This window comes from Acipenser ruthenus, chromosome 15, assembly GCF_902713425.1.
Source record: "Acipenser ruthenus chromosome 15, fAciRut3.2 maternal haplotype, whole genome shotgun sequence".
Classification (NCBI taxonomy): domain Eukaryota; kingdom Metazoa; phylum Chordata; class Actinopteri; order Acipenseriformes; family Acipenseridae; genus Acipenser; species Acipenser ruthenus.
Genome location: NC_081203.1, coordinates 27,587,468 through 27,614,908, shown reverse-complemented (window position 1 = coordinate 27,614,908; position 27,441 = coordinate 27,587,468). Strand labels below are relative to the sequence as shown.

The 27,441-nt window shown below is 37.4% G+C and overlaps 1 protein-coding gene across 5 annotated transcripts; it reads right to left on the bottom strand.

The window, feature by feature from the left end:
• Window positions 1–1,789: 1,789 nt before the first annotated feature.
• Window positions 1,790–26,678, bottom strand: LOC117422261 (AT-rich interactive domain-containing protein 4A-like). Of its 5 annotated transcripts, none has more exons than XM_058987691.1 (25): window positions 26,526–26,678; window positions 25,609–25,659; window positions 24,509–24,619; window positions 22,259–22,324; window positions 21,567–21,657; window positions 20,948–21,027; window positions 20,769–20,863; window positions 20,483–20,615; window positions 20,146–20,225; window positions 17,015–17,091; window positions 16,061–16,218; window positions 12,379–12,451; window positions 11,694–11,788; window positions 11,401–11,498; window positions 9,775–10,096; window positions 8,737–9,026; window positions 8,088–8,285; window positions 7,693–7,777; window positions 7,304–7,496; window positions 7,005–7,067; window positions 5,526–6,710; window positions 4,690–4,794; window positions 4,392–4,601; window positions 3,941–4,096; window positions 1,790–3,490 (listed from the first exon to the last, which is right to left on the bottom strand). In XM_058987691.1, exons 2-25 carry the CDS (start codon window positions 25,612–25,614, stop codon window positions 3,387–3,389), a joined length of 4,074 nt encoding a protein of 1,357 aa, XP_058843674.1. In that variant the 5' UTR covers window positions 25,615–25,659; window positions 26,526–26,678; the 3' UTR covers window positions 1,790–3,386. The 5 variants fall into 5 exon arrangements, with proteins under 5 accessions (XP_058843674.1, XP_058843676.1, XP_058843675.1 ...); XM_058987693.1 differs by having other exon boundaries at window positions 3,941–4,087; XM_058987692.1 differs by lacking the exon at window positions 26,526–26,678 and adding an exon at window positions 26,378–26,519.
• Between the last annotated feature and the right edge of the window lie 763 nt (window positions 26,679–27,441).

The following is a 27,441-nucleotide window of genomic DNA, read 5'->3' as shown; positions in this document are numbered from 1 at the left end:
ACAAACAAAACAGACAATGAAGAGCTAATATTGTGGAATGGCAAGATTCTTCATTAACTGTACATGCAATTCATTAATGGCAGCTTTACATTTTCTCTCTTCACTGTATTTCTCCCCCAGAGATTATTTCTTACTGCAGTTGCAGTTATATAAAAAAAATAAACTACCTCCCTGGAAAAAAAAACCTAGCTTGTCATTAGTATTTTGGAGAGTAACTCACATTTATTTACCAAAATTAAAATTTAGGTTGTCAAGTCAATGTACATGCGTCAAATCTCTGGCCAGATCTACTGCCTCCATTTTTTTTCAAGTGTTGTATATAATCTACTGCACACTTACTGTTCTTTAACGAAAAAGAAAACACTCAAGAGAATTAGAGCTTCACTGTCTTACAGTAAAATTCCTTGGTTTGTGTTTACTAAATCCTTTTACTGTGCCCTTTCAGAAAGAAGACGACGATACATACTCAGAACGCAAGCATCCTGTACACATAATGATTATTTGGCAATTAGAAACAAGAACTTAAATTCTAACCTAAACTTTTGTTATTATAGTAAGATTGCTTACTTATATTTCACCACAAACAATTGCATCCTAAAAATGATCTGTCATTGTCTGGTAAATGTTTTTTAAGGCTTCACATTAGTTATGCATTCTTCTCGTTGACAGTCAATTCACATTACTTAGGCAGTTAAGACTAACTAGTTATACACACTATATATTTGTTGTTGTTAAGATCACTGTGTAAAGCACTGACTGATTTAAATAGCAGTTATTTCAGTGACAACTGGCATAGTGACCATTACAAGTTGCTTGATTGGGAAGCAGCAGCAAATAGTGTAGATGAACCATGCAAATGTACACAACTCCCTTTAAAAAGAACTACAGTCCTGAAAGTAAGCAAAAACAAGAGTCACTGCACCCAACCAAACTATTGCAGAAGGTAATGTTTTTTTTTACTGTGTTGTGAGTAAAACATTGAGGAAATAAGATAATTTAGTGTTAAATGGGTACTAGCATATGCCCTAAGACACTGGGCGTTATCAACTTCATTTGTGGCGACAGACGGTTATATTTCCATCTGCAGGGAAGAGTTCAATCTACAACTTTACAGCCCCTTAATACTTGATAAAAACTCAAATCAAATGTGCTCCATTAGAGGAGATAAGATGGAATGAACTCTTGTACAGTAAATCTGAACTAACTGGGACCTGGGAGTGTTTGGATAATGAAATAGTTCAGATAATCACATTTTAACTGGGAAATTGTTTGACTTTTCCAATCAAGAAACCTGGGAGTATAAGCCACATGTTGCCTTTAAAGGTTGTTAAATAACTACTGAGCTTCTGCTTCATAATATAATTGGGGCTTCTCTTCAGAAAAAATTCAAACTTATCTTATTAGGCAACATGAACAAATGCAGATCCCTTTGAAATGCAATGAACTATGGTGGTATCAATATTTCAGCTAGGTATGAATGCAATGGCAGATTATTATTTCATTTTTAAATTATACATCGACACTACAGTGGAATTGGGATCGGCAACATAGGACTGAAGGAAGTGAAGATGTTTGTTTTACTGGTTTACCTCAACTGGCTTTAAGTATTTGACAAGTTTGTTCACAATTGCAAATCATATTTTAAAATGGCTTTATTAATACTCTGCACGGAGCTCTGTTTATTTTACATAAAGATACAATTGCTTTGCTTAGGAAAATGACACCGCCAAGGAAACGGAAGAAAAAAATATATAAGTCACTATTTCTTGAAAGAAATAACATCACAATGTTGATGAAATAAAAAGTTTATAAAACATATAAATGTACAATATATTTAGTATCTCTACTTAATACTAGAGGGTCTGACTCAGACCCATTGTTGCTGTGAACCACGAGTTCATAATATACAGTCTACAGCGTTTGAGTGAAGTCTACAGAATATTAACATTTAGAAAAAGGAGCACAAAAGTTTGCTTTTAAATGTACAAAGATGGGTAAAAAAAAATAATCATAAAATAAATCACATTTAGTTTTTACAGTTTATATGAAAATGTATTTTTGAAATACATGGTTTTGGAAGATTTATATACAAAATATGCAATGAATATTTAGTCTATGGGATAATCCCTAGGCTGGTCAAACATGTTCCTTATAGCAAATCAATTTTGGGGGATTTCAACTTTGAAAAGTTTATATTTAAAAAGGTAAAAAATTAAATAAAAACACTCATTACCAGGCAAAGTATAAAAGCTGAGCCAGAAACTCATACGAAAGGTCACCCCAGAAAATGGCGTGCTCCTTAAAAACATTATAAAATATAAAAAAAAATCTTTAAACTTGTTGGGCCCAAAGAATGTTGTGAATTTCATGTTCCAATTGCCAGTTTTTAAGTCACCAAAAAGATTGAAAACTTTATTGTTTTTAGATGTGATGGATTTCCAAATTGTAACAATCTTTATATATTTTTTTTTAATAAAGCCCAAGCTAGGGAAGATCCACTTTTTTATTTTATTCATTTTAAAAAATACATAAAAATGTTATGTCCAGTCTGAATAAATATATTTAACAAGTCGCAAGATAATACCTTTATTTTACACAACATTTTCAGGACTAGAAATGTTTCATTAAATAACTAAACTGTTGTGATATATTTTATTTGTGAAATTTTTCTGTAATAAAATAAAACTCTGCAATTACATATAAAATGACAAAATATCTTTGCCAAGGAAATCAGTCCACTGAAAACTTTTTTCTTTACAATTCCACTGTAAACGTTAAAAAAAAAAAATCTTATTTGCATAATTACCTGTGCTGCTATTAGAAAAAAGTGGAAGACGCAACATCTGCAGTTTTCAGTAAACTACATTCCCTTTCGCAATTTTATTTTGTCCCACTTTTTCAAAATCGGGCACTCTGCTGAACACATGTACTTTGGCAGTTCTGCATAGCAAGCGCTTCTTTACTGATCCTCAACCAACCGTGTCTGGCAGAGCTCAGCAGGCTAGGAGTGACCGTTCTCCAATTCAAACTCCATGTCAATTATTTTTAGCGCATTTGCCACTGCACTGATGTTGAAATATTTTACTGCATCCAGGCTGGTCTCAGATTAGACCAGGGAAGGACATTTTTTGCAGAAAAAAAGTGCCTTGTACTGTAAAAATGTAGCTCAAAGTAGTCACAAGTAAAACTTAACCAATCTCCATATTCAAACTCCTTTTTTTCATTTCTGCACTGTAAATGGAAACTGGAAGCAGATTAGGGTCGGGAAAGTGCGCAGAATTTGGACTGGCAAGGTCAATCCAGTTGAGTGCTTATCTATGCTTGTGTTTTAAAAGTCTCAGCACTTGTCCACGGAGGCAGCTGACTGCTGGGATGGGAGCGTTTCATCACCTGCACTCCACTGCCACTGGGTTTTGCGTCGGGGACGCAGAGGGCGGGCTCATTCCGGTCTCAGATGAACCGGGTGATGTTGACGCCGTTGTATGTGAAACTGTTCAGAAAAGAAAAATAAATACAAAAAATTAGAAAAGAAAAGTGCATCATTAGTTGTTTTCAAAAGTAGATGCCAAAACAGTGTTACAGCAGCCCACAATTCTTGTATTCAGAATTTTTTTTAACAGAGGATGGCACAACAATACTGTAGCTTATCCGAGTTGAACCTGACACCAAGTAGATATTTTAAACATTCAAAACAAAAAAATTAAACAAACATTCTCATAACAGATTTACTTGGCAGGATTCTCCAGAGGGCTGTTGTCATTTTTTGACTTTCTTTATACATTTCCTGGCAAATGTTTATTTATTTATTTTTTTCACACTTATTTAAGATCTTCAGTATTACTATAATCAACTTAAGGTACATCAATGTAGCATTCTGTTATTTATGCAGTATTAGTATTGAAAAAGCAGAGATCAATAAGACAGTAAACTGTAAACCTACCTTCTCTCTCTTTCTTTTTTAATCGTTTCCGTCTCCTGTCGATGGAGGCCACTTCAGACTTCAGTGTCATGTAATACTTCCTAATTTCTTGCAGTTTGTCTTGTAGAAACGATATCCTATCTGTACTCGTCATGCTATCCAGTTCAGCTGTACCAACAAAAAATGTAAGAAATTCTTATTATAAAGCACTTAAAAAAAATTAATATATAGTTCCACAACTATATTCAGTTAAGACTGCTGGAAGACATTGATCTTTCATCCTAGTAGTCTCTAAAACTGCCAAACAAATTCAATTTTGTATGATTATGTGGCATAAAAGATGACCATTACAAATATACAAGTTCAATCAAGTTTTCAAATATACAAACAAATGACTAAAAAGTAGCTTGGTTTGGTAAAAATTTCAATGCCCAAGCTAATGAAACAGAAAAAACAGGCTGAAACTACTTACTAAGCTGGAAAGTCCATTTGTATGTTCTTGTGGAAGGATGGGCATGTTTCTCTCTGTGTTTCTCCTTTTCCCCATCTTTGCAATTGGGTGACATGACCCTTGCAGGTGACTTGTTGAGTTTTTGAGCTTTGGGTACGCTGAAGTGTTTAATTGGAGTGCATTTGCTGGAGTTATCAATGACAGAAAGGTCTTCACTGTCACTGCTGTGCCCTGCAGGACAAGAAGACATTATTTTAGAATAAAGACTTTTGGCTAATAATAATGGTCTGCAATTTAAATCTAATTTAGAAAGACTTACCTGCACCATTCTTTTCATTTTTAGATGCAACACTTTCACGGTTTTGATTGCGCTTCTGTTTTTTAGCCGATGAGCTGTTATGACAGTCAATTGACCTTTTGTGACCTGATCAAAAATAAGAGAAAAAAAATATACAATGTTTGTAATGCTTTGCTGCTTTACAATAATATAATGCAATCATAATTCTCCTGTCAACTGCTGGCTTTCCAGAGTATACAGAACACTGGTAACAAATATGACTAATGCGTAAACCAGGTATGGGGTCAAGTTATCACTGGACTCAAATCACTTTATGATATACATTCAGTTTCATCCTGTGTAAATCTTAGTATACATTTAGCAAGAGGTGATATTTTGAATATTTTTCCCCCTCTCTCTCACACAACAGCTGCACAAATTGGTTTTATAACATGAAGAAAAAAAATCTGAAAATGAAAGAGAGCAACACGATATAGTCAACAAAGAGTTGAAAACATTGTGATAGTGGGTCTGATGTTATATGGGAAAGAAAATGGAAATAGCTTTTTTACAGCAAGGAATTGGGTAGTATGATGCCAGAAACACAAAAAAGATCGAAAAGGATCAGGGGGTAAATGGAACAGTGTAGCCTCAGTACGAATTAGGATGGATTAATACTCATTATTCAAGTTCTTATTATTCAAATCCTTTGTCTTATTATATATTTAAGATAAGGCAATATTATTTTTCCACTTAAAGTGCCCCAGCTATACAGAATTCCTGGGGAGAACCCTGTATACTCTTAATTATTCAAAATACTAAGAAAAACTTCACCCTAGCCTAGAAAGTGGACAATGAATGTGCTTGTGCCTACTTACCACGGTCTTTTCCCTCCCTTTCTTGTACCGATATACTGCAGTTGCTGGAGCTGGTACTGGCATCAAATCCATTGGCAGACTCGCTCTCACACAGACCCTCTTGAGACTCTCCTGCGACACTGTCCACTTCAATAGTTACGTCACTCTCACTTTTTGTGCTGTGGGACTCGTCAGGACTGAGAGCCGTGGGGGACGCCACTGGGAAAGCCTGCTGAGATGCGGTAGACACTTCAGCTGAATTCAGCTTTGGACTAGTTGGCTCTTCTGTGGTGTCCTCGCCCGAGGTCTTCTCTTTCTCATCGAAGTCATCCAGGTCTACCTCATGGCACACCAAGGCTTCAGGCCCGATCTGAGGCATAAGATCTTCCTCGATTTTCAACACACTTTGATCTGCAATTTCCTCTAAAGACGCTTCAGTCTCACCCTTGATACTCCTCTCCACCTCTGGTGTTAAAGCGGGCATCTCATTTTTCATTTCATTTTCTTCCTCCGCACAGTCTTGACATTCCAGTTTGATGATACAGTCACTTCCTGCTCTTTTTTCAGGAGTTATAGGCTGTTCCTCCTTTTGTTCCAAACGCACCTTCTTCTCAGGTGTTTGTTGCTCTGCAGCTTTTCTTTTCACTGACTTCTTGTCTTCTTTACAGAGCTCCTCACTGGCTGAGTCAGTATCAGAGTCCTTCAATTCCTGTTCGGGTACAACTTGGGTTCCTTGGATTTCCTCAGGTTTTACTTTCTCTGGAGTTTTAGGACAAGCTGTCGTAACCTCTGTGTGATTTGTAGCGAATGTTTTGCTGGTATCTGCACAAGGTTCTTTAGACCTGCTCCTCCTACCCTTGGACTTAGGTGACTTCTCAAGCTCCTTTTTATCCTCCTTCTCTTCCTCTTCTTCCACCTCCTCCTCCACATGCTGCTGTAGCTCCAGATTCTTCTCTTCAACCACGATGACTGGATCTGGTTTGGGTTCTGGTGCTTCTTCCTCCATTTCCACTTGTGGTTCCTCTGGTGGTTCTCCTGTTTGCTCCTGTGGGCTGCTTGGACTTCCTTGGTCCTGTGTGTGCTCTTCAGTATTGTCATTCTCCAGTTGCTCCTCATCAGCATCCACTAGAGTGTCTGAGGCATCTGCCTTTTCCATTTTTTTCTCAGACATATCATCTGATTCACTTTCAGATGAATTGCCAGAATCTATATGAAAGAAAGAAATATAAATATATATTTGTCATGATGACACATACAGAAGCCACAGAGTTTTAGTTTAGTGCATCGACAGGACACCATTCTCTGCAGCAAGAATGCAAGATGAAACCGTTGTTTTGAATCATATAAATTAGAGTTAATATCTTTTCAAGACTTAAACTCTTACAAAATCACTCATCTACAATAGTCAAAATAATAGTTTCTAGTGTAATAAAATGCTAAGTGAAGAAGAAAAATCTAAATAGGAACACTATTTAAAAAAAAAAAAAAAAAAATCCCTACCATTCGATCCTCTATCAGAATCATACAATCCAGAGGTACGTCTTGTGCGTCTTCTAGGATTTCCTAAAATAATGTCCAGTGCAAATTTTAGTGTGTGATAAATAAATAAAATAAATAAATCACTTAGCAGTTCCACTAACCAAACAATTTAAACTTGGCAGGAATTACTCTTTTAGAGAAAAAACTAAATTCAGAATATAATCTCCCTTTCTCAAAAAATAAAGCTTTGCCTAAATGATCAACATCATGTTTATTAGGATCCAGGAATGGCACCATCATGTACAAGTGCAAGATTATACCTTCCACTCCATTTGGCAGTGTAGAAACATCGGAGAGGCGTGTGCTTTTGGTGCTGGTCCTGCCTTCGCTACTGGGAGTTTTAGAAGAATTGCGAGAAGCGTTGTGAGGAGGGGTGGATTTCAGAGGCGGCCGTCCCCGTTTTGATTTGTTCTGTTTCTCTTCCAGTTCTTCTTTATCACTTTCGTCTTTATTCTGATAAAAATATATACATCATGTTATAATGAATTACATTTAAAAGCTATTAGCATACATAAAATTCATATTGGCAAAACTACTGCAAATACTAGCTAAGACTAACCTACACTACAATTTTTGTAGCCTAAAAATTAACATATAAAACAGTTCTTCCTCCTCATGAGAATTACAAAAAATTAAAAAAAATATTTACCTTAACTTTCTTTTTTTGTTTCTGTTTCGTCCCACCTTTGTCCACGGGCCAAATTATTCGGTCAGCTTTCACCCACTCATCATACCTACAAAAAGAAAAAACACATTGTAACTTAAACTGTGAAAAGAAAAAGAAAAAAAGAAAAAAAAGAAAACACTTCAGATATGAGCATAACAAATATACCTGGCTAGCATTCAGTTCCATATTCTGCTTTTCTAGAATATACCCAACTATATTGGATCACAGCTTAGTGGGGGGGAAAAAAATAAGACCTGCTATCAGGTCTTATGTCCACACAATTATGTGCCGAGAAATTTAGAATTGTGGATACACATTTCTAAAATGTAGACGCTCAGGTCTGCCTACAGAAAGAAAATGCCTTGCCCTGCCCTTACCTCGTGTTCCAGCCGTAATAATGGACTAAGTACAGAACCTCTCCATCATCCATTTCAGTGTTTTTAATATTGGCTTCGTAGATTTTCTGAGTTTTTCCACGGCCATATTTGACTTTAACTTTAGTCCCCATGAGAGAGTGCTCCTGCTGGTTCTCATCTCCCTCCTCTTCCGTTTCCTCTTTGTTCTCACTCTCTTCCCTAGACGGAGAGGGAGAAGTTCAACTCATCAACTAGGAAGTTCTTTCCAAATTTAAAATGCTGCTTGCCTGGTCACTTAAGAGATATAGCTATATAAGCCCAATTGGAAATAAACACATTTTTTGGGGAGGTAATTATTTTTTTTAATAACATGTTTAATATTAAAATTCTTTCAGCTGACAGCTTATGCTTAATATGAAGGGCAATTTAGAAATAGGAGATCAACTAAAACCTCCATAAAACTGTCAGAAAGTATGTGAAGTACACAAACAATTTGGCTATTTTGCCGAATTCAGTGTGGTCCAAGAAAGCACGTAATCCCTGTTGAAAACTCTCAAACTTTCACAGCATTACATACATTGAAGGCATTATGTGAAATCATTGGGGATGATCTTACCACAGCAGAGCAAATTTAAACTGTGTGTAAAGGAATTGAAAACAGTGCATTTACCTTTCGCTTGGCTTGTCGTCGTCATCATCATCGTCCTCCTCGTCATCGTCCTCATCCTCATCCTCGTCCTCCTCTGTCTCTTTGTCAGACTCTTCTTGTATTGGACCTGTTTCCGGTCTTGGTTTTGTGGTTCCCCTCGTTACAGGAGTTCCACTAACAGTGTTTTGATTGTGCTCTGCCACATCTTCCACTTTTTCATTTTCCTTATTATTTTCTTCCTTAATTTTCTCCAGTTTTGGAGATTCTTTCAACACTGTTTTCACAGGTGTAAGTGTAGTCCTCCTTCGACCCTGAAATTAAAAATCCTATTTATAGCACAAGCGTACGATTTGTTTAAAATTAAAATTACAAACTTTTTATTAGTCTTTTCTTTTAAGATTGTACTAGTCAACCTGTGGAAAAGGCATGCCAATCTGTCAAATTCAACAACACCACCTTAGCATTTAGACCCTCATCTTGACTAGATAAAACCCCTGAAAGGCACACAGGTAATGCTGTAAACAAAAGGTATGTTAGAAACAAACATCCCAACACAGCTGTAAATACCAGCATGAAAATTAGATCACTAACGCTGTGCAACTATTTAATACCAACACTGCACACAATGCCAAACAGAATCAGTTATAGCAGTCGTAGTTGGTTTTGTTTTTTGGTACTTCAAGCTGTACAGTGTGTCACAATTAAAATGTCATGCAAGGGCGACTAACAGATGGAAAGATAAGAGTAAAACTGTTTGACACATGTTCAAACAAAGGCAGACATCATCCATATAGGTTATTCTCTAAATTGAATATAGACTAACTTGTGGCAAGAAGTGTCCTAACCAAGATTCATCACTATGTAAATGCTTCTTTAGATAGTAAAAATGTGCGACACACATACAGATGCATCCACTATTATGACGTCTCAAAGATTCATGCAGAATCCACTCTGGCACCAACTTTATTGTATCGCCATCGCGTCACATGTCCGATTAAGCCATGTGCATAGTACTAGTAGTACTGAACGCAGAGGAGTGTTTTATAAATCAGTACTTACTCTTGGAGATGGGGTTTCCTGTTCTTGCTCCTTCTCTCTTTCGCTCTCACGGTTCGATTCACTGTCATCCTCCTCAGGGGTTTTCACTTGGACCACAGTTGGTTCCTCTACTTCTGCCTCTATTTTTTCTTTCTCTCTATCACCATCCTCAGGTTCCTCTTCCTCATCATCATCATCATCATCTTCCACCTCTACCTCCACCTCCTTCTCTTTTTCCTCTACCTCTTCCTTCACCTTCACCTGGGTTACAGGATTATTGTGGTGGATGGATCTGAACTGGATGCGTGCTGACCGGCAGTATTCCTCAAACCCATAAAGGTACCTATGCAAAACATGCTTACTGTTAGGCCATTGAATTAAGGGTTAGTATAATGAAAGACGTTTATTACTCATCGCAAGAGAGAACAGCTGGTCAGATAACTTATAGCAGCACAAACTTCAAAGAGCTACATTTTCCAAACAACTCTGCAGATTAAAACTACTCATTTGTTTTTTTAGAAGTAAGCTTTATATCACCTCTACAATATTCCAAAAGACTATGCAAATCAATTTTTTATATTATTTTTTATAAAACTACTTTTTTTTTCCTTTTATAAAAGCAGATATTTTAACCCTATAAGGAACAGGATCGTGTTAACACAATCATACTGAAGTGGGCTTCTTGGACCGTGAAAACACGATAAAAAAGCACTTTGTTTTGTTGACTTACAGGGCCACAGTACTTTGCAGTACAGGCTTGAAACACACATCAATGGACAGGGGAGGGACTGACGTTCATTTCCTGATAGTTTTTTTTTTTTTTCATGTGACGTCACTGAGCGGGGCATTTAGTGTTTAAAGGGCGGAGACGGTTTACAGCAGCCAGGCAGAGACAAAAGCAGAAACAAAACATCACAGGAAACTTGTTTAGAGCTGATAAAAAAAAAGGGGAAACACGGAAAATCTGATGTATGTGACATTTATATTAGAACATTCATTCTGTCTCGTGTTTTAATATATATGTTTTTACAACATTTATAAATATCAAGTGGATATAAGCATATACTATTTCATGAACTAAATGTATCAGGTATGTTTTTTTTTTCCTTACTACTGATAATGAAATTAGTAACTTATTTTATTTATAAATATTTATTTTGAGAAAATAAAATCGAAGAGTAGTGTCCATTATTGCTTGTAAAGACCCTGAGAATAAAAGTGTATTATGTCATTGCAATCACTCTTGTACAATGTCTTGTAATCTGCCCAAACATCAATGTTTCAGGAAGTATTGTAAGGTCCCTCGGGTCACAGAATAACATGTTTTTATATATGTAACAAAATACATAAATAAATACATAAATAAATAAATAAATTTTAAAAAAATCTAACAAAAAACTAAATATGTTGAAAAAAAAAGCAAAAAGTTTATATGGTTTCTAAAGTATTTTAAAATGTTTCCCAGAATGTTCTGAAAAAAGGGACACCATTTGCAAGATGCTACTGTAAAAAATAGATTTTTAGTGAATTTATAGGAAGAGAGTCAACTACAGCCAAAAAACGCCTGGTCCTGGGGGAGAATCTCACTGAAAAATGCTTGGTCCTGAAATGGTTAAATAGAGGATTATTTTAAAATATAAAACCTACTTTCTGTATGCAGTTTTTACATTATAGGAGGCAGCCGAGTTGAGAATAGGAATACCAAGGTCCATATAGATCTGCTTCCATATGGCACCACTTTCGATCTGAAAATATAATAGTTAAAAAAAATTAAAAAATTAAATTAAAATTAAAAATACACCCGATTCCCAGTAAACAATGACTTTTTCTTTTAAACTTTTAGTTTAAGCATGTCTCCTCACTTTTTCTTAGTTTAAGCATTTCTCCGCACTTGTTATGGTAATGGTTTGTTTAGTTTTTTAGCAGGAAAGTTAACTTACCTTGTCACAGCCTCCTTGCTGACATACCAGCCTGAAAAGTTTAAAGAGGTTCAAATCCTTGTATCCAAGAACAGGGGGTTTGTTAATTGGTGTTCCTATGGGGGCAGAACTTTGTATTAGCTTCATACAAAGCAAAAACAAACAAATAGGCTGCATAATATGGTGACATTGTCTGAATGAGCACACAATACATTTAAAATGTCAAAAACCTGGAAAAATCTTCCATAATCCTTCATAACTACATTCACACAAAATATAAATGTTATGGCTCAACAGAATAACACAAGAGTACATCATAAAAAGCATTACATATTTTAGCATGTGCATCAATGATCAGGTACTTCTAGGAATTACAATTTAACTTGTAAGCACAGAGGTGGACGGACGTTGGTCATAGAAAAATAAGGTTGTATACATAAAGCACTACGTATGCACAGATTTAGGTTACATGACACTAAATGTGAAAGAGACACGTGGTTAAGGTATGTTAATGCAAATACAGAAGAGATAACCAATTATACAGTCCATAACCCTGCAAGCAAATCCTCCCAGAATGGATTAGTTTACAGACAGCCCTGTACACTGTAAGCACGTTTAAAGAAATGTCCCCACCACCTTTTCTTTTTCTGCAAATGAGATTTCGTACGTGGGAAGGATCACCTGAAGATGTCGCGCTGCAGCTTACCTCTATCCTCCATGAACTTGTAGAGCTGCTGGAGGAAATTGTCTCTTTCCTCTGGGTCAGGCTCCTCCTCTGGCTGTGAACACAAACACCAAACCAAAGAGATTAAACCAACAAAGCATTAGAGTGACTCCTGACAGCATACGGTAGAACATGTCAGCAAGCATCATCCCCATCTCCTAGCCAGGAACAAAGTCCTTCAGACAAGTTCAACTAGGAAATGTAAATAGTGTTTGCAAAAGGGCAAACCACATATCCTACTCTCTACAGAAAAAAAAACTTAAACTGAAGATGTGTTTTATGACCTGTCCCTGCCAGCATGTTGATAATCTCAGTACTTGTTTAAGGGTAAATACATTCGTATTTTGAGGCACATTTTTTTTTCATGTGTAGAGGACAAAGCAGTATAAGGTCATTTTTAAATGTACAGTTAAATACAATCGTCACATCTTTACATAATCCTTTTTCTACTTCATGTAATCTGGCTGAGATGAGTCCTTATCGGATCGTACAATGTCTTAAAATTGGAACTTGCAAACGTAAAAACAAATGTATAACTTGCAACTACTAACAAATTTGATTTAGTCAAAAGTCTAGGTCAGTGGTGCATCTCTGGGAAGGGGAAATTCAATGCATATTTTATGCTGAATGAAGTAGCGTTTCCCCCAAAAATCCACCTTAAAAAAAAGAGTGTTAATAAAAAGATAAACAATGAAAACGGAATTCCACAATGTGACAACTGCATGGCAGGTACAGGAGGTACATAAAATATATAAACTAAAATAAAAAAAGGTTTGACCCAAGATTCAGAATATAATAGACTTACAACAAGAACCAGCTACTTTCTGAAGATAAATACAAAAAACAATAAGCAGCTCAAGAATTATTATCATTTTATTATTTTTTTAACCTGCATCCATATGTATGTGTAAAAATACAATGGCATACTGATGGGTAAGTTACTCATCACTGCAGAGATAGTGTGATGTCTGAAAACAGGAACTAAATTTCCTTTTTTCAAAAAACAAAAACACATTGAACATGCAATGGTTTCCTTGAAGAAAGAAGCAAAAATATATGTTCTAAAAATTATAATAATCCCACCACTGTGTTACATAACTAGATGATTTCATAGATCTGGACACAAAAGCAAATATTGCGCCCAATTGTGTGTTTTTTAAATATCAATTTATTTAATACTAAAAGTGAGTTCTGGGATGATCATTACAAATTAAGTAATTCATCTTTTATACAGGGGATCAGATTGGAATGGATTATATTTACTTCACTTACTGTTTAATGTTTTAATATTCCATGCTGAAAGTTTTTAAATGATAATGTATCTGGACACACTAGAAAGCGTTTTCAGATAGAAAGCCAGAGGTCTGTTTTAATTTGTCTTCTGGTTTCCTACCCTTCCCCCTGCTTCACATTTAACTTTGCGTCTGAAGAAAAATGTAGCATTGAGCGAAGGAAAGGAAATCGGTCTGGCTGTTTAAAGGCATCTGGCATACCTCTGCAGGCAGGCAGCCAAGCTGCTGTTAAGCCCTCCTATCTTTAGAGCATGCTCTCAATGAAAGCTTACAGCATGTTGCTATAGAAACGCAGTCGGAAGCTATGTGTACAACTATTCTACTTGCTGCTGAGAACAGGAAGAATGAGCTCCATTGTTATTCTCTGCAGCAAAAACATTTCCACGTACTGTAGCAATCTAGAGCAACACAAATGGCCTATTTTATACAATGCACAATTATCATGGTTTTCCTTTTTATAAACTTACTTACAAAAAGGTGTTAATTAAACCATTTTTAAACAGCATTAGAAGTCCCGTGCCCACTGGAACCTATTAGCATCAACTACACCTATTTTGTTGAGAGTGTAGATCTCACACTCAGAATGTCAAAGACACATGTTTAAACCACAACAGAGTCTATATAAACAGATTAAAAACATTAAGCTTTTCATCTTTTTTTATTTATATTTAAGACTCATAAAATATTTATGTGTTCAGCGATCAGCGGTTACCTCTAATCAAGCCGACTACCTCTTTGTATGACAGACTGGCCTCTCACAGCAAAGGGTGCATAAGAAATAGACTCAACATTAGAGATAGTCACTGCACACTTCCAAACATACAAAGCTGCTCCTGACATGTATTTTGTTTAAGTTCTACAAGAATGCAACCATATCTGTCATCTAAGCATCTGATATGCCATCAGTACTGTTAACCAGGTTATGTTTCATCGGTGCAAATTAAGTGGTACAAAACGATCCTCTTATCTGTCTTCAGATAACTAACTAACAAGTCATACACACCTATAAAAAGACAACGATTTATAAAAAAAAAAAAAAAAGTAATGTGTGCCACATTATCGTTGAATCCTGCATTGTATGACCTTATAAATGATAAGGTTACAACCACAACAGAACTGTTTTGAAAATGAAAGCTAATTCCAGCACAGTACCGCTACATTCAAATTTTTCAAATGCTGTAACTTTTTGAAGAAATTAAGTAATAACAGAATAAGGGATATCAACAAAGTTAAAAAAAATAAATAAAAAATAACACGCTGGGTTTGTTTTATTAAACAATGACGTTAGTTAGTTGTGTGCAAGTTACAGTATGACCTGCCTGCGATTAGCAAGGACAAAATGTTGGTTCATGGCAGTCTCCAGTATGTGTGAGGAGAGAGGCTGTCACGGTAAAGAAACCTGTGTGGTTTTGTAGTGTGGAAAGCTTTGTGTCTGTTTGAAGAATTGTTTTAAAATTGGTAAACGGCTTAGCTGTCCGATTTTAGTTTGGAACCAAAAGTTTAGTTACCGCTCCAAAACGGAGTTAGGTTTTTGTTTTGTTTTCAGTTGTCTTATTTCTGTAAATAATAAAATCGAACAAAAGTGCTTTAAAACCGTCAATTCTTGCGCCTGGGTCTGTATTAAAAAGGATCTACGAACCTAAATTCAGTGAAATCTTTCACATATGGTGGCAGTGGTACTAAGCCCTACGGACCCAGCATAGCTTTGAAATAAAAAAAATAAGGAAATATCAGACCTGAACAAAACATTGGTGCAGTCGATGGCTGCACTAAAGAAGAGCAACAGGCGACTGAGTAAGTCGGGGCTGCCAGAACCGGAGCCTTCAGAGCTAGAGTTGGTGTTGGCAAGAGCGGTGTGGCCTGCACCACAGGCCATCAGCAGAACAAGAATTGTCTGCGGTGGAGCAGAAGTTGCTACTGTTGTCTACAGAGAAGGGGGAGGAGGTGAGGAGCCCACCACCTCAGCGATCCAGTCCGGTGCCGCTTGGTTCGGTCCCTTGCCCCATACTCCCAGACACCCTGCCAGAATGCCCGCACCTCCCTGTGCTGGACCTAGTGTCCAGGTCAACAGAAATGTGTACACTGCAACACTTGGAAATCTCATCCCAACAACTACAGCACTCTTCATGAATACCTGTTTCCAATAAACATCATTCTAGTCTAAGAGCCAACTGGACATTTCCATACAAGTTTTACAGAATCCAAACTAGCTTCTCTTTGTCAAAATTTAATGAGATAGCACATTAGTACCCATCTTGTTGAACCTTCGGATGACAAGCAACATTGATATGCCATTGGTTGAACATGTTCTGATCCTTGCTTTACAGTTTCAAAATAATCACTAAATTGTTTTTGAGAAACAAGCTTCTTACCTCTTCTTCTTCTACCTCTTTGTCTTCATCTTCATCACTTTCACCCCCTTCCCCATCCTCCTCTTCACTGCTTGAGGACTCCAGGATTTCACTCATATCCATCTTCCAGCTTTCTGGAATGGCCTTTGTCTTCAGGAATGTCAGCGCTACCTGAATCCCTACAAAAAGACAACAAATATTACTGTTAGGAATTGGTTTCTATTTATTTTTTGCAAATGTTGGACCAAAATTAAAGTTATATACTGACCAGCAAAAGTAGCATAAGTATCTCTGCCTTGCACTTTGCTTACTGCGGTACATCTATGTTACACTGAACCAAATCAATCTTATGGGAAACGTTGTGTTTGGTTTTGGGGTTGTATTAGCAACACTGAAAACTCCATCTTAAACTCATCCCAGGGTGTGTAATAGGTTTTTAAAGTCAGGGTAAGAGAGACTGTGTAAGCATATGGAGGTTTCTCTGCTGCAGATGATCCTGATCTTCTCAAGCAACATTGCCCTGATGAAATGCTGTGACTGGATTGAAGGCATTTAACATGTCATCATGACCTGCAAATGTGTTCAGTGGGGGTAGATGGACAAATGTGCTCATCCTGGGCTTGGGTAGTCCTGCTTGTGTGACTCAACTACAGATCTGACATATATATCATGTTGTTGGGGACAACTGTGGAGTGACTGCAGCTGAAGGATGTGCCACTTGTGCAAAAAGCTATGCACCCACAACAGCCAAAGATGCAATTTGTTATTCAAATCAAACAAAAAAATCGCATATTGGGTGCAATCACTTAGCATTTGACTGACACTCTCAGTTATTATTGTGCACCAGGGAATCAGGTTTTGTAATCAAGATAGTAAACCGGAAGTACACAAAACAAAACATGAGCAAAGTTTACAGTTTATCTGCTTTACCTACTTTTGCCGGTCAACACACACACACAAAATTTACCATTTTACCTTTTTTTGAAGCAAGTTCAGACTTCGATATGCTGTTCAGATCAAGTTCTCGGATATCTTTTCTTGATATTGTATAGCTGAGAAGAAAAAAAAAAAAAAAAAAAAAATAGCATTAAATCACATTAAATACAGGTCAGTGACCTGTAATGTTCAATGGCAGATAATGTCTACAATCCAGAGTTGCTTGGGACTAGAAAATTGTGCCAGATTTGAATGTGTGCTGGATTAGAGAGTTAAGGCCTCTACACACCTAATACAATGTGACAAGCAAATGTGTCGTACAACACACCTCACCACACCACGACAAACAAAACATGTATTTTTGATACAAGCCGTTCACACTGCCTGCGATGGCAGGCGATGCGGAAAAAATAGGATTGATGTCTATTTTTGCGATTTTGTCACGTGGCAGCTTCCCTTGCGTGCCTTCAGTAAATAACGGCAGAAGAAAGATAATTCTTGCAGCATCAAAATACCCGGAGCAGTACAATAAAGGACACAAAAATTATAGACACAGCAATGAGGGAGAACATCTGGCAGTCCATTTCCAGGGAACTGGATATAGCTGATGTGTATGATTAGTTTACCTTTACTGAAATAAATATTCTGAAAAGCTATTATGTAGTATACATTTATTCGCTGCGTAAGAGGACTACCACACATGTGATTTTTTTTTTAAAGGTAGTGTCGCTGCGAAAGTACAATTTTTATCGCAGGACAAATCGCATCGCATCCAGTGTGTGGAGACCTTAATATTTAGATATTTGTTCGGATATTCATTCGTTTTCAAAATGTTATCAAAGCCATTATATGTAACACTGTATTAAAGTTGAAAAATATCCCAGAAAAAAGAAAGGCCTTACTTTACCCTTGTAAATTAACTACAAAACAAAGAAAGCAATACCAGTCAAATCTTGTGTGTATTTCAAGTAAAAACATTATTTATTTATTTTAGTATAATCCCTGCCATTGCTGTGTCTTCACAATAAACAAAGTGGCGATAGACACGGTTTTCATAAAGTAATAACATTCCTTTTTTTTTTATAAATTTAGTCGATGCGATATTTTTAGTATTTTCTCCCAATTTAGAATGGTCAATTATTTTTTAAGCTCAGCTCACTGCTACCACCCCTGCGCTGACTCGGGAGGGCGAAGACGAACACACACTGTCCTCCTAAGTGTGTGCCGTCAGCCGACCGCTTTTCTTTTTTCACACTGCGTACTCACCATGCAGCCACCCAAGAGCTACAGCGTCGGAGGACAACGCAGCTCTTGGGCAGCTTACAGGAGGGTCTGCAGGCGCCCGGCCAAACTACAGGGGTCGCTGGTGCGCGGTGAGCCGAGGACACCCTGGCCAACCTAACCCTCCCTCCCCCCGGGCGACGCTCAGCCAATTGTGCGCCGCCCCCTGGGAGCTCCCGTCCACGGTCAGCTGTGGAATAGCCCCCCACTCGTAGCAGCAGTAGTGACAAGCACGGAAGAGTAAATCCCGCAACAATATATATAAAATCTCACAGATAAAGTCATTTCTGACGGACACAGACATTTGTTTTTGCCTTCGAAAAAATTCTCATTTGGATATTTGTCCCAGCACTATATAAAATGACATATTATTGTACCTAAAAAAGGAAAAATGACAACTATTTCAAAGCTTTAAAAAATACAATTATTACTGTACTGTGAAAGGGAGAGCCCTGTCGCTGGTTCTTGTGCTGATGTGTGCAGCTCAGATGTGGAACAGGAGACTCGTTGCTAAGCAACTAATTGAGCAGGTAGGCTGGCCCCAGTGCTGAGTTGATCAGGAGGTCCTGATTGGCTGTGGGGCGAACCCGGGAAGATTGTGCACAGCTCAAAAAAAAAGTGTCTGCGCCACAGCTCGAGGAAACTGCACAGCCATAGCCATACAAAGGGGCGCTGAGCAAAAGCTTGCTGTTTTGACATTGAGGAGGAGAGTGTCCGCTCCATGGAGAGAACTTCTACGCAAAACATTTCCTCTCCAAGACAGTGCTCGTGACGGCCCACACACGTAACACGTCCCCATGTTACATATGGTGTCAGTGGGATGTCACTGGTCCTGCCGAGTCAAGGCAGGATAGGCACAGAGCAGTTGGCTGCCAGGATGCACAGGCAGAACCAGGTGATGATCAGCAGCCACCGGAAGTGCTGCTGAAGGAGAAACGGAGACGTGGGTGAAAAGCCAGAGGGGGAGGAGCTGGATCCCCGAAAGCCAAAGTAGGAGGAGCTACTGTCCTCAAAGACCAAAGTAGGAGTGACTGCCTGCCTATCAAGAGCCAGAAGGAGCTACTGTTGGAGAAGGAGTAGCGGTCGTCCCAAGGGCCAAAGAAGGAGCTACCATCCCGACAGCATGAGAAGGAGGAACTCCTGTACCCGAGAGCAAGGAAGGAGAGAATCCTGCGCTCCAATCCGGTGCCCATTGCCCAGCCGAGGCCGTTTGAAGAGGCCGTAGTTGCCGTGAGAATGCCAGGACTCCAGGAGCCCAGAAGTAGGTCAGTTTAGGGGATGATGATCCCAAACAGTGTAAACAGGTTTTTCGTAGAGTAGTCGGTTCCTGGAGCAAGACGTTCCTTTTAGTGGGACTAGCGCTCGCCATTTGTGTGGCAAACTTATTTTTTATCTTTGTTTTGTTTTCTATATTAAATCCAGCTTTAGGAATACCATTGTTGGTGCCCTCGCGACGGGCCTGGTTGTCAAATTAAATCTGCAGGTCTGTGTGGCGTGTCAACACCCAATGTTCTGCGTCTGCCCCAGTATTATTCAGTGATGACCCACACACACACACACAACACATCCCTCTGTCACATGTACATACACAGTTTAATAAACACAATAATCTTTACGTGTTACTAGCACGAGTTTGTTTAACCATTCCCATAGAAAGACGTTCACTTGTTCGTACTGCATGAGGGATTCAGGTACTTTTTGCTGGCATTGAGGTATTGCTTTTAGGTAGGCAGCTTTTCAGAATGTCCGAAACTGTTTGCCTAACGATTTTGAATTGTTCACTTAGTTCTATTTGTGTTGGTTTTGGTAAACGTTCAGGTACAAATTTGCATTATTCATATTGAAAAAGACAAGACATATTCCCTGTTTTTTTTCTAAATCATACTTACAATCTGGAATCTGCAAATGATCGCACTAAACATTGGTCCTTTTTGACTGCCAAGTCATCATTGCAGCTTGGAGATATTACCTGAAGTAAAAAAAAAAAAGAAAAAAAACTAGTCCAAAACTTACAAATCACTAATATAACAATCACAACCAGGTGTCATTACCATGAATAGTTAATCACTGTGACATACAGAAGACAAATTTGCTTCCATGTTCGAAATACTAAACACTGTAAACCAATTTCATGTATACTACTAAATGCAAATCACAACTTAAACTTACTAACCAGTTATTTGATAACTATTAAAATAATTTTGTGATACAGTAAGTGCGACTTACCAAAGCGAGGTACCAGGCAGACTTGTCCAAGCCACTCTGTACGCAGGCAACTTTGCCCAGGAGTTTGTCATTAAGTCTCCTTTTGTCTTCATCATCTTCTTCACTGGAATCTTCCTCTTTTTCATCCTCAGCACTGTAGTAGTGAATAATTAAACCTCAGTGCATTTGTAATTCCAAAGACAGTTACTAGGGATCATAATATAATGCAAGGGGGAGTCATCAGGTAAATGAAACACTTACTATATGCATGTTTGTAGCATTTCAAACAAAACAAAAAACAACTTACACAGGGAGTGAAGATCTCCTTCCTCGATTTGTCTTCTTTCCAATCACTGGGGTGCCAAAATGTTCGGGATTAGTTAATGGCAGTTGGTCCAGAGTCTTAAATAAAATAGAAAAATGATGGTTATTCATTCTTCACTCTCCCAATTATAGGTATCACTTTAGTTTTATTTGGCAACTTACTTCACTCTCTGCAAAATGCCTTTCGCCTTTCAGACAGAGAGATGTTCGCCTCAATGTCCTCTCATCTGCATCATCGAACACTGCAATACATGAAGTGCACTTTGAGGTTACATGTATGGCCACAAGTACAAACAATTAATATAAGGTTATACAGAGAAAATATTTATGATACAAATATATATGATACACTATTATCTTTCTGACAGGAAGCTAGAGGGACATACATAGATTGTTATCAATTCAGTAGTAGCACGTTGGTATTGATGGGAGAACTCTGGTATTAATGCTAGCTATGCTCGTCTGTAACTTGAGAGCAATCCAGGTTAAGTTTGGGTCACACAGAACACCCACTGAGCATACTCAACACAAAAATAAATAAGCAAAACAAATAGGCATTCTTGTACCTAATTAGCTGAAATTCTATTACTGCAACTTTTCAACTATTCAGACATCGTTTCAGATGTTTAAAAGCTAGTATAAAAGTTGGTATAGCAATCTGTCTTTACTCTGAAAACCAGACGTAAACTCACAGCAACACAACTCTCAATAGATTGTTACTGTTTAAACATCATAATCAGATCATCTTTGAGCTGGAAAGGTGAATATCGAAGCCACTTACCTACAGTATACCAGCTGGCATCTGTCAGTTTGCTAATAACACCCTCACTACACAAACCATCAGGATTTTTTACCTCTACAGTTGCCCCCACCTATAATGTGGGAAAAAAATGTACACATCAAGCATTGTCTATATATTTTGGCACAGAATAAAAAGTCACACCAGAAAGTTCTGTTTATTGACTGGCACATTTCAGCAGTTACCAAGCACAACATATATTTGTTTAGTCTGAAATGCTTCTAAATTCAAAAATATGTAAATCAATTACATTCTCAAAGAGTGGATTGGAAAGCACTGGAAAAAGAACTGTTGCCCAATTACTTTGCAACAGACAAGATTCTTCTATTCTTGTTGAACCCAGCAAACCCAGCAAGACCATTAAAACACACTTAATCCTTAAGAGCTCAATTACTTTAAAATCAGACTAGTTACGAAAATCTGAATGAAACTGAAATACTAATGTAATGTGGGCTTTAAAAAAAAAAAAACATGTTTGCAAACATGAACAAACTGAAATCTTCATCATACCCTGGGTAACAGGAATATGTAAAGTTGTATACTCCATTTAGAACTTCATGAACTTAAGAAAGTTCTTACACTTAAAGAGTACCTTAACTCTCAATACTGCTGGATTTCCATTATGCTACAGCCCATTGATACACACTCTACTGTAGAGGTAATTAAATACATACCCTTAAAGGTCCTTTGACTTGGTCATCTTGGACAACTTGTGAAGTGTTCTCGCCCTTTAAGACCACCTACGAGACACAAAGACAAATGGTTTAACATTTGTAGATGAGCCACAAAAGCAGGTCAAGAAAGCAGCCCGTGTATCAAGATTTCAGTGCATCGTTAAACATACACTGATGTTCTTATTAAAACTTGGATAGACGTGATCTGCACAATGCTGCTTTAGGCAAACAGAATGCCAGCTTGCTACTTGTATTACGCAATCATTTATCAGAAGGGCTGCCAACATGAAAACTACTACCAAGGGCGTGGGTCCTACTCATCTATTTTACTTTTCAAATGTGCTTCACCTGTTCTATTTATTGAGAACAATGCAAGTCTCAATCAATGACTATTACAGCAAAAATGCTGTGGTAAGTATATAGATTATTATGACATTATATTTCTGTTACCTACAGTCAAACAGTTATTATACTATTCTCTGTGAATAAAACCAGATAAAAAAGTTTCAATTAATTGATGAAAATACCAGCTCCGTTTCCATTACTTTTATCAGTACAGTACAACAAACTAAAAGAAGTAGCAGCAAAGGTTTCAGAAAAGGGTAAACTGAATATTTTTCCTAGAATTATACTTCAGATAAGTAAATGATTATTGGAAACTGCTGCTTTACTAACCACAACTCCATCAAGCTTTTCTAATATAGAATATTTCTAAAGATTTGAGTTAGTTGTTGGTGTCTGTTAAGATCGGACATTTAATAAATCTAACTGGCTGTTATTTTGTGAGCCTTGAAGATCTGAGTGACTGAAATCGCTAGCGAAGTGAAACTATCATTTCAGAAAGTAATCCCTGTAACGTTTTTTTAATTGCAGATAGGACAGCTCATTCAATGCAAGATCTTTCTTTGATATGAAAGGGTTGTGTTTCTTTTCTATAATTTATATTTTCCAATACATTGGCTATATTGTTGGGAATGTGTGGTTTCAAGAACATAGGACTGTTCTTAGAAATGATGTATCATAAATGGCAAAACCAACTCATAGTTATTGATCTACGTAACACTGTCACTTAGGACCAAACAGACCTATCTTACAAAAACCAACACAAATGTGTATGCCTCATCTTCAACAGTTAAGAAATGCCAAGGAGGACCCCATGCTCCATGTTAATTATTTAATGAGGCAGCTTTAGATGTGTTGCATTTTTGAATAGTTAATATTTCTGCAAATTCAGACGTCTGATAATCTGGACATTAAAGGGAACTGTAAAAATAATACAAAAGCTTCTGAGAAATAGAAATTGGGTGCATTTTAAAAATGGCTATCGAGAACATCTTTACAATAACAGATTTAAAGTTTTCTTATCTTCATAATATATTGGTCTTCTGGCACAAAATGTTAGAAAAGAGAGAAAATAAGGAATTTAACAGTCATGAGTTGTGTGTCTACACGGATGGAATTAAGACTGATTGCATAGCAGTTTCACCATTCCAGGTTTTAATAGGAGTTTGACTAGCTACAGTGTATAAGTAACAAGCTCTGGTAAGTCTCATTAAACAGTAAAACCTGGAATGGATCAAACTGCTATGCAATGGGAGTCTTATTTCCATCCCTGGTCGATTGTGTAGATGCTTCGTATTTTGCCCATCGATAGTTCATTTGTTTCAATTTAGAAGTCTAAAAAATAAATGATTCAAAGTGGTAGGTACAGCACAGTAGAGCAGTGCTCTCCTGCATGTTGGTTCCCATTACATTGCCTCAATGTTCTATGTGCAGGACAGTGCCCCTTTCAGAGGAATCGTTTCACTGTCCTTCACCTGTCCTAGTGTTTCTGTCAGCATGACGACACAGCAGGTGTTAAGTTCTAACTGGACAGTGAATCTCTTTGGCCAGTAAGGAAAGCATGGGGGGCCTAGGGTGCAGACCAACACTGACGATGGGGCTGATTCACAGTGTAATACACTGAAGGCCTTCTGTCAAAGTAAAGAAAATAAATTAGAAATTCCTTGAAAATGTTTCTGAAGCTAGTAACATTTTAAACCCTTACGGTCATCACTTTTAATATCAGGAACATATCTTTGTACAACAGGTTGTTCCATTAAATGCTCCATTTGTAAAGAAAGTTGTTTTATTATTATCATAACTATTTCTTTATTGTTTTTTTTAGCAAAAGCACACAGTCTTGGAAAGTTAAGAACCGCTTTCTAGTTCTTCATAAATTTGGGTTCTGATATGATCTGCAACTCATACCTTGACCTTTACAAGCCTCTTGACGGTTTTAATTTTTGCCTCGCAGAAGGCCCCCCGGTACTTGGCACTCACATCAGTCCCCACGGTCAGATAGGCAGGCTCATCCGCTGCCTGTGAACAAATTAAACTTTTAGCTTTCAACAAGAAACATTACCTAAAGAGCTGCTGCTAAAAAAACATCTTGAACTCAAACACTGACTGTTCTTTTAGTGTTAAATAATGAAATAGGTTCACTCCACTGTACCATGAAACAAAGGTGGTGGTCACCTTATAAAGTCATATTGAAAACAACACTTAAAATGGACAAAAGCTCCTCTAACAGCTATTTGATACACATTTCTAGCTTGGGCTGAGCAAATTCAATTCACTCTTATGTATTTATTTTTACATGCTAGTTTCTGAAAATGAACTACTTTTAATGTGATCACACTTATAAGCAATACAGGTTTTTTTTCTGAATAAAGAAGTATGCTTTATCAGGAGTCTCTTAATTGATTCAGTCAATGGCTGCTTCTGTAGGAATCACCTACAATTTTTGTATTCAGCTGTTGGGTCTGACATTCTCAGCTGATGGCTTGTAAATTCTAGAAATGGAAGGCTGGGAGTACTGCTGAACAGTCCCAACTTTATACATTCAGCCTTGCGGTGTAGCTTTCTCAATTTTTGTATTACATTTGGCAGCTTAACTTTTTCCAGGCAGAATGTAAAGTTTCAGACATGAAATATCTTTAACACGTTTAGTAAATGTAAAGATGAATTATTATAAAATCATTAGGTTCAGTGGCAAACAATAGTGTTGTACAGAATTCTACTGTGTAAAAAGTATGTCTAAAAAGAACAAATATTTAGCAACTTAAATCAGGCATTTGTGGCAAAACATTCACTAAAAACCCACTTTAGATTTGATAAAATGTAACATTTTAGACAAATATTCTGAAAGGTTATTGGCAGTATGCACGTTGTGATTTCAATGTCATTGAAGTAAACCTGCATGCTCAAAATCAAATTTTAGTCGAAAGCGTCTCCGATGGGAACACCCTTCTGTACTGTCTATTTCTAAGGATCAAGTATTATAACGTAAACAATACAAATAAACTTACCTTCATTTTTAATGGTTATTTGAGGGATTCCAGCTCGAAGGTCTGCGATTACTGCAAAAAGAAAAAAAAAACTTAAGTCTAAAAGGTGTCCAGTTTCATAGAATGTAACCATCTGGAGCATAATCAAAATACTGTACCAAAATACGATATTATGACTGACACTGACTGCACTGCATTACTTCTGAACGCGTTTTTCAACTCTCTACTTACATTAAAAAATACTCATTGGGGGTTAGTTCAAATTATTGAACATTGGATCCTAATTAAAACACTAAGTTCTGATTCTGAAAATGACCTAAAGACGAACAACTATGATCACCGTGAATATGAAGCGTTTCTTCCCGCTTTGCTCCCCCAATTCTGACTGTGTCACGTCGCCATTGCTCTGCCTGCTGCACCATGTCGGATCACACAGACAACACAAGCTTCCAGCAATACAGAGAACAATTATGGAGGTGTGCTTCACGAAATGGTTCAGATTAATCCACAAAGTTGTAACTTTACTAAGATGTCTTTCAGCAACGCGAGTAAAATATTTTAAATTGAAAAATCAACAAAACAGTTGCTAAATGGCGACTTAAACCGCCTAGTTCTCGCAAGACTTTAACATACGGAATTGTATTTTATTTCCACTAAATTATGTTCCTCAAAAATACAAACACAATGCAAAGATGAAGTAGGGTAAAATGGAAACCGATTGGTTTATAAAAGGCGGATTTCTCCGCAAAAACAAGCCCAATGCTCCCTACCATTCAATTCCCCAACCCACCTTTTCTCTTCCTTCAAAACTACCACAAAATTCCTTTGCCGATGTCCGTTTGAACGCTAAAACGATTCACACCACTGCATAGTTATGTTTTTCTGCGTTAACATCCAGGTGTATTTCAATTTATTGAAATATTTTGCTCCATACTTACATACTCGAATGTGACTGTTCACCACTTGCCAGGATTGCAAACCAATAAACGAAATAACAAGCTGTTGAGCCAAGGCAGCGTTTCTCGGACCCCGATTGGTTAGAAACGTACTAGTGGTCGTGTTTTAGAAACTCGATTGGTTCTGCAATACTCTAAATTCCATAGGACAACACAAGTCAGCTGCTCTGACTGGTCAAAACAAAAGCAGTGCAGTTCATATACATTTATTACTGGCTAATATTTTATCGACTCATGATTGGTTTGCTTGTCAAACGAGACATTCTGTTTACGAGATATGATTGGTATGCCTTCATCCGGAGTGTGCCACACTGTAGAAGTGATTGGTTAAGAGGACTTTGAAAAGACCCTCCTCCTTTAGCGATTGGCCTCTTTGTCATATTGAAACGGAACTAGGCACCTTGAAATTTGGCTGGTCGCATAAACCGCGCAAGCGCGAATGGCTTGGCAGGACTAACATATCTTCCTTTGCTTTCTGCGCATGTTGTCTGCCGTGGTAACCCGCGCCATTTTGTATCAATTCGCATTCCCATTTCAGGGTAGACGCCAGAAGAGCAGAGGGCGGATCTCGAAAGAGGTGGGTTTTACAATTTTCATTGTTTAAATTCTATTTATAGTTTCTTAGTTACTTTTATTTGCAAATACACCAGCACACTGGAACCACGAACGCGTTTTCTGTGTACTGTTTACCCAGTTCTAAATTTTTTTTAAAAAATAAACGGTTTTAAAAAGGTCAAATCAAGGCTGTTCGAATAGCAATGGCGTCTTATTTTTTTTTTGAAGACGTCAGCAATTACGTAACCGGAAACGGGTGGAAGGCGTGGAAAGTAAACAGTCACTCATGTCTTTTGGTGCACTGTGATTGACATTTCAAAGCATTTCTTTTTAAGCAAACGCT

Coding starts and splice junctions, on each gene's coding strand:
- LOC117422261 (XM_058987691.1), bottom strand. Junction 9,027..9,774: donor AGGAAACCCCATCTCCAAGA/GTAAGTACTGAT, acceptor TTTTAATTTCAG/GGTCGAAGGAGGACTACACT. Junction 7,068..7,303: donor ACTGCCAAATGGAGTGGAAG/GTATAATCTTGC, acceptor ACATTATTTTAG/GAAATCCTAGAAGACGCACA.